This window comes from Cryptotermes secundus, unplaced genomic scaffold (genome assembly GCF_002891405.2).
Source record: "Cryptotermes secundus unplaced genomic scaffold, Csec_1.0 scaffold298, whole genome shotgun sequence".
NCBI classification, from domain to species: domain Eukaryota; kingdom Metazoa; phylum Arthropoda; class Insecta; order Blattodea; family Kalotermitidae; genus Cryptotermes; species Cryptotermes secundus.
The window spans coordinates 1,689,751-1,705,745 of record NW_019741976.1 but is presented as its reverse complement, the minus strand read 5'-3'; the positions used below and the strand labels follow the sequence as shown (position 1 = coordinate 1,705,745).

General features: G+C 43.5%; 1 protein-coding gene across 9 annotated transcripts in view; it reads right to left on the bottom strand.

Moving 5' to 3' along the window:
* The window catches only part of LOC111872852 (plexin-B), a 620,835-nt gene that overhangs the window by 295,589 nt on the left and 309,251 nt on the right, over window positions 1–15,995 (bottom strand). For all 9 annotated transcript variants that reach the window (XM_023867057.2, XM_023867062.2, XM_023867060.2 and 6 more), the window contains exon 5: window positions 3,019–3,119. In XM_023867057.2, the coding sequence (XP_023722825.1) occupies window positions 3,019–3,119 (101 nt within the window). The remainder of the gene's footprint in view (window positions 1–3,018; window positions 3,120–15,995) is intronic.

Here is a 15,995-nt window from a genome sequence, read left to right as displayed (position 1 = left end):
ATGCACTAATTGGTTTTCTGGTTTGAAAACTTGCTCATGGGCACAAATGTGACCATGCTCGAGTCTCTGTTCGAGGTTCAAAACATGAAAAAGATGATCATATGAACGTCTATAGCGGCTGCCTCTGCAGAATACGGAGAGGAAGCTGCATGCGGGGCCATGTCCGCTGAGGAGGGCCGAGTTATGAACGTCTGAAGACAGAATTGTATAGTCAGAGCGCTGCTGTGCAGGACTGGGAAGGAGTTTCATTTCTCGGTACAGTGACATTTAATTGTGATTCGCTCTTGACACACAACTTCATTCAAACCCTGCATATTGAAGAGATATCCGTCAGCAGGTCTAATACTGAACTCCCCAAAAGAAGTACTCACTTTCCAGGGTTGTTAAAAAAAAACTTCGCTCAAGCAGTAACACTGCTCATTCATGTCGCCAATCTTACGAATTTCCCTTGCGTACTCTCTACTACTTACCGCCATTGCACAGAATGGTGATCGCTTTATGCATTATGCAGCTGCCAAGCAACAAAACAGCTGTAAGATCCGCCCCCCTTTATCTACCCCTTCATTACGTTTAACGTTTATACCAATGAACTAGAATCTTCATCAATGTTATTTCCTACTGTGAGAAATGCATTCATTAACATGACGAGCCCCATCAACTTGTCATGCCACTGTCTACACTCTGTTATTATAGCAACTGTGAAATAAATATTGTTCGAGAGAATGAGAATTGGATAAGAGAGAGAGAGAGACAGAGAGAGGGGTCGGTACTTCGATATTTTTCTGAAAACCAGGGCAATGCATGGGAGGTCCCAATTTAGAACACTACTCACGTATGCAAGCACGCACGCACGCATGTACACCTCGAATGCAAGCTTAGCACGCGAGTTCACACCATAATTCAACAGTGCAACAAAAGCAAGTAGACAGATTGAATGATACGTGGCTACGTTCACTTTCATTTCTCCACACATAACTTAAAAGAGAGATGGGAGGGGGAAGAGTGGTAAAGAGAGGGGAAGGGAAGCTCAGAGATTAATATGGTGGTGCAGGATTAGAGTAATCCACAAGGGATACGGAACTCAATGACAGTAATGAACCGCGGACTATCAGCGGCCATGGAGCAGATCTCCGCACGTTTTATTACGTATATATTTATACTGCAATGGGGGTGCCACCCGGCTACAGGATGCCACTTTCACGCCACCGAAGCATGGACTATCGAGAGAACTGATAGAGAAATCCACCTGTATACAATTCTGAAAATCTACGCCCAATTTCACCGTTTCTGACCATGAATACGGCCCGGAACTATGACACTAGTTGTTTCACCTTCTTCTGCTAACATTTCTGGCAAATGTCAGATACTAAAAATGTTTTCATTTTGGTATAATAATATGAATGTACACCAGAGTGTCTGAGGTCGTCGTTGGAAAGAATTTCGCATTGTGGACATTTGTGCATCTAATTAATCCTTCCCCCATCACGCACAAGCTTTCCTGCTACAGCGCACTACACTTACGACACAGTAAAAGGTAAAAAAGTAAAGCTATTGCTGTAACAGGCCGTGAAGGCCCATACGGTCGAGAAACGTCGAGGCTCCCACATTTTCTCCAGATAATCTCTAGCTCCGCTGCATCTGTCTGCATTGTTCTTCGGTCACCACAGCAGAGGAAGCAAGCGCACGGTGTTCAGACTTACACTACAGGTTGCTTGGTTGCTTTACACCCACGCTTAGTTTACGATGTAGGTGAATGAAGAAATAATGCAGAAAGCAACATAATCACACAACAAAAGCGTTTGTATCAATAAAACGGTGTTACCTTTCGACACTTCTGTATAATATGTCTAATGCCTACATCCGACTACTTTGTGAACTTCAGAGAACTGAGCTTCAACAGCTTGTTTTAACTTGCAGAGAAAGAGTTAATTAGTAGCTACTCTGAGAACATACTATTTCGTGTTATACACACACACAGTATATGACTCAGTTCGGAAGAAAATTAAGACAAATATTTATGATACATGAAAATGTGACGAGCAGGTTGGGGGGGGGGATCTTGCTNTCTTGCTGACGACGTTGCTACGTCCTTCGTTTTATGGAAATCCAAATATTCGTTATTGCCGATCACGGTGGCCGCTCGGTCTAAGGCATGGATCGTCTTCGCCCGCTTAAACACTGTGGTGGTGGGTTCGAATCCCACTGGAAGCATGTATATTTGTGTGCGTTTATTCTGTGTGTAGGTAGAGGCCTTGCGATGGGCTGATTCCCCGCCCAAGGAGCCCTACCGACTGCGTATAGGATTAAGAAACTGAAAACGGAGCCAAGGCCCAACCAAGGGCTGTAGAGGCATAATAATAAGCGTTACTTATTGCTGCAGAAATGCACTGCCTTCTCTGCAAAGGGAGACGGGCCTATAACAGACATTCAGGATATGGCTGTTCACACTACACTTGTGTGGGTTACACCCCCAAATTCTACAGTTCTGCCTATTTACAGTCTTTGACATACACCATTTTCCTTCGTTGCAAAAATATCTTTATTCGGTCAGTTATATTTTCCGTCTATTGACGCGGATAATTGAAGGTGAGATATGATGTAACATGTGAGGCTTAGATATCACACAATGAACACAAAAACTTAATTAGTTGGCAATTACTTTCAAATTTATTTGTCGGCTAAAATTTGCTTTGTTCTCTTTAACTTATCGAAGTCAACTGGCACTTCATCAACAGAACCCCTTTATGGGAACGATGTACAATAAATATTTCATACAAAGTACATTTTTAAGAACAGGAGTACCAGAATGATTTGAGATTCTCACAGCGGTGCTTATGACGAGTTCTACATTCTGGGATATATCGCCGTGTAGTCAGCTCGTTGAAAGTAAACCGATGTTTCGGATGAAAACAGAACTCTTCATGGGCTAGACGATTAAAATAAATGGCGTATCACATCGCAAAAACCCCAACAGGAAGACAAGTTACCCTAAAGTGGAGTTAGTTATATTTCTCTTACCTTTTCTCCAAAGAACACCACCCGCAGTAAGGGTCCTTGGCTTCCAGGCACGCGGAGCAATTGGTGTAACTCGTGCAGTGCTCCACTTTCACTTTCGAGATCTAAGCAGGAGAAAATGAACACAAATCAGTTTCTGCTTTCCAGATGCAAGGTCAAAGCAAGGAGGATGGCACATTTCAAGGTCAGTATGATGGTTTCAGCAGCTGCGGTGAGGTAGGCTACAAAATATTTGCTTCTATGATCCAGTGGTCAGCTGAACTGCCGTGTGGGTGGAATAACTACAACACATTGCATTCAAAACTGCCCATCTTTAAGAAAAGAAATGCTGGAAAGGTGCAATAAGAAAACAAACAGATGTTGTATCGTGGGATTTGTTGGAATTAGAAATAGTGGAAACTGTATGGCTTCTATTGTTAAGTTCTGTGCAAGGAAGAACAGAGTCTCCTTTTCGTAGCCCATGATTATGGACTAATAAAGATGATCTACACTTCGTTTACTTGAATACAAAGTAACGCACTAAGAAATAAGAAGCACAGTAGGCGGACACCCCCGTTTGGGATTACTGATGGCTGCAACCTTTGTCGCGTGCAGGTTGCATTTCAGTCATATGATGAAAGATTAGTTGCATTCCGTCTCACAAGAGGCTCGCTTACTGTTACTATAAACTGGCATGCGCTCCTTATATACGTATATGGATTAACTGTCCATGTCACAGGCTGTGAAAGTTAAAATAAGAAAATCTTTCTTACACCTCTCAGAGCCATTCAGGTAAGGTAAATTTCATCCTGCGCCTAATGAATTAAGCACAACGCCACGAAGACGTATGAGGGGGTGGTGATAGGGCACCATCATTCTTCACCTCGGCACTAGATGCAGGTGAGCGGTCAGATTCACGCCCGGGGAGACAGACCCCGGTACCCACTGAAGAGGAAGCTGGGTGGGCCCCAAAGCTCGTATACACACTGCGAAGAAAAGTCTCTTGCCCCTAACGGAAATCGAAACCCGGCTGTCCAACCCGTAGCCCGTCACTATGCCGACTAAGCTCACTGCTCATAATATTCTCTCAAGTGACGAAGGTATCCCCGCACTTGAACGAACCCAAGGGTTCATTAATGCGTTCAACAGAGTCCGTCACATATCCTCGCATACACCATCAATTTCCAGACACATGGCACCTTGTAACGCGGGTTGGCCCTCCTGCGATAACGAAGTCTATACGTGTTGAGTTCTGTTCCTCGCTGGCCGCTCTAAGCAAACCCGCTTACCGTCTTCGCGTACCTGCAAGCCTATGCAAAAACACACGACTCGGTCAGATCGAAGCAACTAATTAACGGGAGAAATAAATCTCACGTTACAATTACTGCCAGTTTATGTAGATTTTAATTAGTAACAGTAACACCAAAATGTGAGACTGGTGAGAGGAAAATAGTTTGCACATTAATAGTTACAGAGCAAAGGAAATTACAAATAATCCACAGATAATTTTAGCATGTTCTTTTTCCTTTCTTCTTACAAAAGCACGGACATTAAAGATCTGAACCCAATCGAAATAACTGAGCGTTCGTGTAAAGATCAATAAAAATTCTAGTTATTATATCAGACTACAAGACGCTTGCATATAATAATAATATTACGTCATGAGAATATAATAGTGTGTCCACCTCCTTTGTATAGACAACATGATCGATTTAGTCCTACTCGGTTAGACTACGTCTGCGTCATCACCTGATTGTGACGTTTCACGCTACGCTGTCATTAAATGGAACCAACATATTATGACAAGGCGCCAGATAGCCGGAGTAGCAAAATCAGAGGAGACGTCCACTTCTAGGCAACTGCTCGATAAACACATTCCCGCGGAAGCGGACGCTAGAAACAATAGAATAGCCCACTTCTAAGCAACGGATCGATAAACACACAACGTGTGTACTGTTGGAAAGTGTCTTCTGTTCGGTCCGTGCAAAGTGGTTACAATGAAGAGTTCAGCTGAGAATCGGTAGTCGAGTTCCGGAGTTCCAAGTGACCAGTAAGTCGAGATTTGAGCTGAGTTCCGGAGCTGGCTGTTGCAGCAGAGAATTGCGGGAGTCTCCGGAGTTCGCAGTTGCAGCAGAGAATTGCGGGAGTCTCCGGAGTTCGCAGTTGCAGCAGAGAATTGCGGGAGTCTCCGAGTTCCCAGTTGCAGCAGAGAATTGCAGGAGTCTCCGGAGTTCGCAGTTGCAGCAGAGAATTGCGGGAGTCTCCGAGTTCCCAGTTGCAGCAGAGAATTGCAGGAGTCTCCGGAGTTCGCAGAATAGTGGCAAGGAAGGAATCAGGCTGTGCAAAGAAGACTGATTTGAAGTGACAGACTGTTATGAATCCGTTGCCACGGTACGACTAGTGAAAACCGAGGACACTAGTGTGTGTAACAGTGAACTGTGAACTGTACAAAACTAGCGAGAGGGCTGTAATTGTTTGTAATTTTGAGTGAGTGTATAAGGTGTCAAGAAATCCAATCCAGAACCCGTCTAACAGTCACGCACATCCCCCTACAAGTGACAATATGATGCGAACCAAATTCACCATACGAAGATCTCGTTAAACACGAACGAATTTCCTTACAAAGGTTGCCTTCTTAACGATAAATGATATAACCTCCGTCTCAAGTGCAAACAATATATTCTTGTGTCTTTGATCTTGCTCCCTACACTACATGTTTCGGCCTCAGACGGCCATCATCAGGTGTATAACACTCACGTCGCTGTCACACTGCACCCAGTTCAAAATTTAACATCTAAAACACTCTCCCTGTCATTATCAACTTCTACTTCGTTGATAGCTGTCCACCCGTAGATTACTTCACACACGTTAATTTTGAGTTTATTGTAATAGCACCATAATAAAATCTTTAGTTCTAATTTTAAACTTTTAAATTCTTGTCCAAATTTTAAAAATTCTTGTCCAAATTTTAAATTTTAAAATTGCTAGGGTTATTCGCCCTGTGTTTGAAGTGCTGCAGCGGCTAGTTCTTGTTTCCACACTGTATAGGTGTTATCCTGTGTGGTCTTTCTGTGTGCGTGCCGCTGCTAGTCTTTACTACGTGTGCTACGTACTNACCCGTCTAACAGTCATGCACATCCCCCTACAAGTGACAATATGATGCGAACCAAATTCACCATACGAAGATCTCGTTAAACACGAACGAATTTCCTTACATAGGTTGCCTTCTTAAGATATAACGTACGATCGGAGATGTTTTAGACAGACTATAAGTGCAGTATATTTATACACTTTGCAGAAATTTAGGTACATACCGTAATACGTGTATACATAAAGCAGTATTAGTTTATGGTTACAAAATGTAATATACACAAGGCTTGCCTCGGCTGGTTATTGGGTTACGCTACAGAATTTGCCAAAACAGGCAAATCGTTTCCACAGTAAGGAACATGAAAATGAAACGAGTTACATCCCTTCCTCTACAAATGGGAATACGACTCAGAATGAAATTCAACACTGCCTTCTGGGATGTGACGCCATGTTCATCTTGTGTGAAGCGACGTTTAGAATGAACTTATCGCCTCCATTTTCAGGGTATAAAAATCAGCGAGCGAGGAACCAGTGTGAGCACGTGGCTACAGGCTGAGCTGAAGACGTTCCAAATTATGCAATTTTTCTACATCCTCACATCCGAATATTTTTTCAAGGAATCTGTTCTTAAATATCCTCAGCTTAGTTCTTCCTTCAGAGCGAGATCAATATCACAACATATGGGTAAGCTTATAGTTCGCCGATCAGACTGGCCGCGCGGTATAAGGGGGCCCATACACGTAAGAGTCTGGCTCGTGAGTCCCAGTGGGCTCGGGTTCCAATGAACCAAACTCATCCGTGTGTGGGTCGCCACGCTCATACGTGTGCGGTGAAATTAATCCGAGGCCGGCTCCTCGCCGAGCCAGACTCGTACGTGTATGAGCCGTCTATGGCATGAACTGTCTTCGCTCGCTCGAACGCCCTAATAGTGTGTTCCAATCCCACTCAAAGCGTGGATGTCTGTGTGTATGCGTTTTGTGTTTGTGTTTGTGTTCTGTGTGTAGGCAGGCGACTTGCGACGGTCTGATCACTCGTCCAAGCAATCCTACCGTCTGTGTAAAAAAAATTAAGAAATGAAGAGGCCAGGGCCCAACAAAGGGCTGTACAGCCTCTGAAGAATGAATACAACTTAAAATTTTGGCATATTTCGGTCTTATTTCTTAGATAATATCGTTAACAGCTTTAACAGTGTGAGAATCAAACCGCTTTTTTTTTAAATCGTTCACATAAATATCAAGATAACACCTTAACCGTGAATGAACTTAAGCAATTAAGAACTGATCTCAGAGGTTCATGTACTGAGGAGGAGGAAGAGGAGAGGGGGGTGTACGTATGTTGCTTTCAGTCGGTAACGTGAGAGCAATGAACACTCGAGTCGATAGTTCGCTCACAGAGCGGGACAGCAGCAAGTGAGCAACAGAAACTATGAAAGGCTACGTCAGACACGATCTGCTCCGCCGTCAATGCATACTCGCCCACTCTGTATTTGCAACTGGTGGACAATGCATGGCCACACGCTGTTTACTCCTGATATAAATTTTAACAATTAAGCCAGCTGTGAATCAATGAATTCGCAGTGGCGGTGGAAGAGAAGTACTAATCATATAGACTTATTTACAAAACACCCAATTATTATTTCACAAAGTATTGCATTGAATTCCATGCCACACTGTTTATATAGAGGCAATTTAAAACATACAATCGAAATACAAAAATAAGAGCCACTAATTTAACTCAACTGGATTAAACTAGAATACAAAACCGGACGAGTTTTCAAAGAGCTACTAAAAACACACTTCACAGAAAACAGTCACGTGTATTGGTGACTACAGACGGGGTTTGCATTGGTGAATAGATTTAGTGACCACTTACAGGTCGTAACTGCAATTAACTCTAACACTACTGCTGATTTCCACACTACAAATCACTCCGCACTAAGCCTTCTCAGTCTACATTCACTAGTCTTTACTGGGTAACAGCTCTCGACAATGGCTATTTCTCTGCAATATTTTCACTAGACTTTTCCTGGTAACGAATCTTCAGCTTCCGTTGCCCGGTGGTTAACACAGAACAACCTCAACCACGTTGCACTTACTCGCTGAGCTGAACTCGGTCAGTTGAGTCACGTAGATTAGGAGCGGATCCACAGAGAACACCGCTTGCAACAGCCCTTCTATTGTTGCGTGACGTTACCGCGTACGTGCTTACCAGTTCGCTTCATGGCGACGGCTGTATTCGTCACATCACTTATCGTGACACTTCCTCTATTGTTCCGTGAGGGGCATTACCTAGCAACGGCTGTTTATCTGCCTCCACAGTTCTTGTGTTAAGCAAATATGCCACAATATGTAACCTCAGTGACTTTAGTACTAGAACGGGACGCATATTTATACTGACAATGGAAGATGCTCGAACTTAACTTTACAGACAAGCAATACGCAATGTTGCTATCTGGAGGAACGTTTCCGGCAGAGATGGAAACGGTAATATGGACTCCAGCTGCCATTTGCTTCGATTCGTAACGACTTCCTTACGTAACGATACAAGAGGCCTTGGTTATTTATACAAGGATTTCACGGAAATCTTGTTTTGTAGGAATTAGAATGTAAGTAATGACGTTGCCATACTCCATGGAGTATGGGGGAGTGGGTGTATAGATCCACATTTTCTTGACCTCGGCATTAGTTGGAGGTGAGTGATCAGCTTCACGTCCCGGTCGCTTTACCCCTGGGGGAAATAGCCCTCGGTGCCCATTGGATAGGAGAGTGGGTGGGCCCCAGAACCGGTCTGGACGACGTTGAGAAAATACTTGACCCTTCCGGGACTCAAACTCCGACCCCTCAGCCGTCCAGCCCGTAGCTAGTCGCTACACCGACTACGCCATCCCAGCTCTTCTTAAAACTCCACATACTGAAGATAATGTTTCATGTACCACCTCACAAGCTTCGCAGTCGGGCGGCTGCCACTCCTTCTTAGTCGACGGTCCCGGTATCAAATCGAAGCCAGGAAACAGAATATTTTGAGATTATGGACATTTAGTGAGTTCTCCACTGGAAGTGCCGCGATGGTGACTTAAATTAGGATTTTCCCGCTTTCATCTAAATCTTCAATTCATTGCTACTGCTTCGCCTAAGAATACAATGAATTTCATAATATTGTGACATGACGCCTGAAAGCCGGAATGGTGGAGCCAGAGCGAAGTCAATTGCTAGCCAATGGCTGATCAAACATACTTTCTCGCTGCAATGAATAGACGCAGAAGAGTCCATTGCTGGACAACGATTCGGTAAGTGCGTTCCCGCAACAACGGTTAAAAACAGAATTACAGAGGAACTGTTAAGACATGGTGACTTATTATTCCGTTCGTCCCGAAGTTATAAAAGAGTTACTTCTGTTAATTCGAAAGAGCGAGCCGTAATATGGATGCATTCGTAAGAGAATTCAGAAATCAGTTCAGTAGTTCAGTGTTCAGCTGTGGAGTGCTAACCTGCGAACAACGGAAGCTGAAGAAATGACCAACACGTAAGTCAAAACCAAGTCAGTGACGCAGAAGAGAAGACACTCGTAGTGCAGTAAGGAATGGAGCGAGTCTTAGTAAGCCACTGATTTTGAGCACTTAAGATAGGTTGTGATTGTTAATAATAACAATAAATAATAATTGTAAATAATAACACGAAACGCATTAATATCCAAGAATTAATTCTTTGAGACAAAGAATTCTGAAGACAGATATAGCAAGTGCCACGTAACTTCGAACAAGGCCAAGAGTAACCATGAACGCACAGAAGAAAAAATTCAGACAAGGGGGTGGGTGCGAGGGTGTGAGAAGTGACAGGCGGCCACTTCTGGTTCTCACAGCAAGACGGGTATACAAGTAACGGGTGAACAAAGTAGGGACCGCGAAGAGAGTTAAGTCCGGCCAGCAACTATATATTTACATATCAACAACACAGCTCATCAATCTTACTTTCTGAAACATATAAGCAGTGTAGATAAAGGTTGTTATCGAAGAAGAGAGAATAAATAAAAGAGAAACAACTCGAGACTTGGACAGAGATATGTCCCATGATTGATGTGTTTACTGCGTTCACTTACCATACCAGAACTGTACATGAAAAGGTTACCAGTCAATAATTTAGAAGCCATCAGAGATGAGATACGTAGCCGGGGCACAAAGAGTTAAAATAACCCACTCACAGCATCGACATCTTAAAAACCCAAGACGTCAAACACGACACCTTCGTGTAGCTCTCGGTACGAATAACGTCGTACTGCGCTATATATAAGTATCCAAGGTTCGATCCAGTGGCTTCGAAACGCGAAGATTTCCACTCAAATGGATTCACCATGACGCAACGTGAAGCGGCAGGGGTAATAATCAGGTCGGGAATGTAGGCCTACATCAATGTCATAACAAATATAAAATTCCGTGTTTCAGTACTATTCAGGGTAACTTTCCTTTGGTCAAGGGGAACATACATTCATAAGACCGTCACAGTAAATAGGCTGTGTAAACATTTTCAGTATACTTTTATTAAGTCTGTATAGGTAAACATCTGTCTGATAATTTTCCTATCCAGAATGCCCTAAAACAATAGAGCTTTATCGCCACTGCTTTACAACTTTGCTTTAGAATATGTCATTAGAAAGGTCCAGGAAAAGCAGATGGTACTGAAATTAAATGGGACACATCAGCTGTTGGCCTATGCTGATGATGTGACTCTACTGGGTGATAATACAGATAGCATAAAGGAAAGAAACACAAACAGACTATAGTAAGGAGGTTAGTATACAAGTAAATGCAGACAAAATGTAAGTGTATGTTGCTGTCTCGTCACCAGAATTCAGGGCAAAATCGTGACATAAAGATATAAAACAGATTTTTGAAAACGTGGCACAGCTCTAATATTTGGGAGCAGCAGAAGCAATCAAAATTTTATTCAGGAGAGAATTAAAAGGAGACTGAATTCGGGTAATGCTTGCTACCATTCAGTCCAGAACCTTTTGTCTTGTCGTCTGCTGCCTAAAAACATAAAAATCGAAAACTACAATTTTGCCTGTGGTTCTGCATGCGTGCGAAACGTCGTCTCTGGCAATAAGGAATGAACACAGACTGAAAGTGTTTGAGAACAGGGTGTTGAGGAGAATATTTGGATCGAAGAGAGATGAAGTGGCGGGAGGTTGGAGAAAACTATATAATGCAGAGTTTCATAACTTGCACTCTCTGCCAACTATAATTAGAATGATCAAGTCAAGGATGATGAACTGGGAAGGGCACGTAGCAGGAATGGGGGAGAAGAGAAATTCGAATAGGATTCTGGTGGGAAAGTCACACGGGAAGATACAACTAGAAAGACCTAGACGTATGTGGGAGAGTAATATTAAAATGGATCATAGACAGGATGGGGTGGTATGGACTGATCTCGCTCAGGAAAGGGAACATTGGAGGGCCTGTGAGGGCGGTAATGAAGTTTTTCAGTGGCTGCATAACTGGCGGCTCCTCAAGAAGGCCTCAAACTTCATTAAGTTAGTTAGTTGCAATTTATTTCAGTAAAAACCCTGGCCAATAATAGGATCTTTCGGCAATCATAGGCTTAAGTGTGAAAATCAAAAAACAAAATATATTATTTTATCAGTCATTACGGGAACTCGCGGTGAAGAAATGACGCAAAAGACAATGAAGAATCAGAGTGAGCATATTAACGCATGTTTCAAAACAACGGTATTCAAATGTAAGATTTGAGGCTTTCACGGCGGTGACTATGAAGAAAGCAGCCTTCTGGGATTTGGCACCGTGTATATGTGGTGTTAACCGACGTTTCGGAAGAACGTATCGCCTCCATCTTCAGGGTAGAAGAAAAAATATAAGAAATCTGCAAGCTAAGAGACCGTGAGAACCGGTACCTGCCCACTACTTCAGGTCTGAGAGTACTGTATCTTCAGACATGCCGGCAGTACTCATTTCCATGTTGCACACGACATACTTCACATAACATCGGCTACTTGCGCCCTGAAACGCGACGGTATTATAATAAATGGGGATCCTGAGTAAATGGACCGATCGATATATCGGCAGGATTAAATACGTGTCCTTAGAGACCAGACCTCCGTATTACGTTGTTTAGCCAACCAATGTTGCATGTAAGTTCATGTAAACGTACATAACACAGGCCTATTTAATTTGACCTTTTGTAATATTTAATTGAGGCAATAGAAGTCATGCCGCAAAGTGTTAATTAAACTAAATGACGGATGTGCCATAGCTCAAGCGGTTAGTATCTGGCTTCCCACCGCGGTACCTCGGGTTCGAGCCCGGGTCTGGTCACGTGGGATTAGTGGTGGACAAACTGGCGCTGAGGCAGGTTCTCTCCGAGTACTTCGGTTTCCCTTGTCAATCTTCATTCCACCAATTGCTCCACAATCACCCTCACCTGTCATCTAGGGCTGGTACAGTAGGCCAGAAGTGGCCGCAGCACAAACTTATCCCATTAAGAATATTAATAGAAAACACAAAATGAATGCAGAAATGTATGACTTTGGTAAGGTAACGTAATTTTTGCATAATTTGACTCAAATCAATGAATATCGTGACTGTAAAGGGAATCTCTTCGGATGGAACATACTTATGCACACAGAACCCCTGATGTATGTGGTGAATTACATGCAAAGCCACATGTCACTCCCCTAGTGCTTTACCACTGTGACAGGTCAGCGACAATTCATGTTATCAGAGGTAACGGAAATATCATGACGAAAGTACGTCCGTACTATCAAAGCGAAACAGTAACGCCTGAAACTATGTACATGGATTCGTCACAGAAGCACTACTGTTCAGCGGCGCCAACTTTAAGCCTCTGGGATTACTGAACGGTTGCGGAGGGCGAACAGTTCAGATGACACCTGCCACCAGAAAGGGTCGTAAAATCTCAGCGGAGAAATGTGAAATACATAACTCCCCAGATGGCATATGCCGATTGGCGAAATATTTTCTTCTTTCAAATGCTTCACATTTCTTAAACAGGCATTTGCATTTTTGATAAAGAAAACCAAATGCTATACGAATGGATTAAGCTGGCATATTCCTCAGGCGAAAGTGAAGGTGAAAGTGAAGTTATCTCTGTGCTTAAATAATTAAGCGCCATGCCATCTAGACGTATGGGGGAGTAGAGGTAATCTCCACCATTCTTTAGCTCGGCACCAGATGTGAGTCGTCAGCTTCACGTCCCAGCCAATTTACCCATGGGGAAAGAGCCTCCGGTATATTCCCCATATAAGTTTACTAGTACTGCATGGGCGTCCCTCAGTACGACGCAAGCCTGCCGAATGATGGACAATTTCAATTTGGACTCAGGAAACTACAAGAATGCGGGTAGGCTAATGAGCAAGATCACGTCACCGGCATCATTTTTTTAAACAGGAGCGCGTGTATATGCAGGCAGAAAGGTAAGGCAAAACAGGATGGGACAGTGGGGCTTCAGTGTGACAAATTGAAAACGTGGGTTGATGAAGCGTATTAACAACACGAGCCTTGGAGGTCAGATAATGAGCGCGACCCCCGAACGGGTTTAAAACCTGAATATGAAGCCGGTCAGTTAATGATGTACAAGGGATGACGGGCCGATGGATCGGTTTTCAATTACGTCCGCGGATTTAGAACGTGCCCACTGACTCACCCTCCACACAAAGCATCTGACATACTGGAGACGCGTTTTAGAAATTAATAAAGGGAATGGCTGGCCGGTCACGGTAGCCGAGCGGTCTAAGGCATGCACTGTCTTCGCTCGCTCGGAAGCCGGGATCGTGGGCTCCAATCCCACTCAGGGCATGGATGTTTGTGTGCGTTTTTCTGTGTTTGTCTACAGGTAGAGGCCTTGCGACGAGCTGATCACTCGCCCAAGGAGTCCTACCGTATGTGTAAGATCTAGTAAACCGAAGTGAAACGGAGAGTTTCATGGAGGTAGGCCTATGCCCAAAATTGGGGCTGTGGCGCCACGAAAAAAAAGGGAATAGCTACGGTGACCGGGGTTCGATTCCCTGCAGAGAAGTAGTTGAGTTCTTTCGCCCAGACCGATTCTAAGGCCCAGAGTAGGCTCTCTAAAAAGGATGTAGCTGCCGGAGTTAATTTTACTACATGAATTGTAGCATGAGAAGCGCTGTGACCATCTTTATTCACAGTAAATAGCTAGAAAAGCTACAGTGCTGTAAAGCACTTGTTAAGTCACAAAAAGGACAACGGACGGAATTTTTACTGTACTTCACAAACGAAATTGCGCCATGCTTACTTAATAGAGAGGCCGGAACCGAATTCATACGGGTTTCTAGTGTATTCCTTGACACAGAGCAACATAACATAACCCAATGCCATCGGGAGCATCCTCTATGGAACAGGAGTCACGGTTCGGCACTCGGCAGACAGGCTGGGAAATCTCGCTGTGTGTGGGCAATGTGATATGGATGACTGGGTGAAGCCTGCGTGAGGACTACCATCAGTTCCCTAAACATTAAACCTAAATGACACGTTTTACAAACTACTGCTGCCATGCGCAACACAACTGGAGGCTATATTCAGTCTCGCGTGTTGCTTATAGCTCATCAANTGTCTTCGCTCGCTCGAACGCTGGGATCGTGGGTTAGAATCCCACTCAAGGTATGGATGTCTGTGTGCATTTATTCCGTGTTTGTGTTGTCCTGTGTAGGTAGTGGACTTGCGACGGGCTGATATATACATGTGTGTGTGTATATATATATATGTATGTATATGTATGTAAGAATAATATAAAAATGTGAATAAATCCTTTGACAGTGAGGCACAGCTGAAATACGGCCCTCACAGCAACAAAATAAAGACACATAACTTAACTCCTGGCTTGAGTCCGCAGGCGAACTATACTGTGGAGTTAGGAGCAGCTAAAGCTATGAAATGCACGCTATAGTACAGACCCGAATCTTCAACAAAGAAGCTGTCTTATTCAAGGGGAACGATCGTGTCGAGTACCGGTCAATCGCTTTAGGACCTTCACTGTGCCTCGGCATTACGATTCGGTTGTTTAATTCTTTTACGAATAATTTCTTATATTTAGAACATCATGAAATTTATGCAATAATCTCCATACTTTCCGCAAGAATATCGCACATGAGCACTTGTTTGGATATACAAGTGTCACGTGACACTTCGACGCAAGAAATAGCGCGTCTGACACCCGAACAAAGCAGGAGAGGCCTACAGACATACAACGCGTATGCTTGCTTCACGGTAGCTGTTCAAAGATTTATTTGGGCTATAGTGAATACGAACTGTAATATACAGTCTATTGGCCTCCTGACTAGGTCATGAGTACGAAAGCTTGATGTACGGCTTGATGCGAAAAGCGTTACTTCCCTCCCGCCGGACAGGCCGAACGATTTGTGGCAGGCTTTCAACTGATCTGTCTGTACCTTGCCGTGTCTTGTCTAAAAGCGTGAAGATTAAATCATACAAGCCATAACTCCAACTGTGTTATATGTGAGTGGCTTGGTTTCCCATTCCAAGAGAAAAAAGAACTGCAGGACGCAGACGAAGATATCTGGACCAGAGAAAAGGAAGAGGAAGAAAACTGAAGGCATTACCTGAGTATAAGGAGACGCTCCACTCTCCACCAATTATTATTACTGTATTTAGAATATGTAGGAAGAGCTGGACAGTACGCCTGTGTATACAACGGTTTGTGAAACTAACACAAACTTCTAGACCGAAAACTTGAAAGGAAGAAGCTGCTAGGGATACCCACTTGTATGTGTGGATGGAATTAAAAGGTTATCTCTCTAATGCAGAGTAGTTACTGCTGTAACGTTCAAATCTCTGCGTTCTGCTCAGAATGTACTTGTGCACTTCCTATGGTTCACACGATAAACAGTGTGAATAATGTCACGAT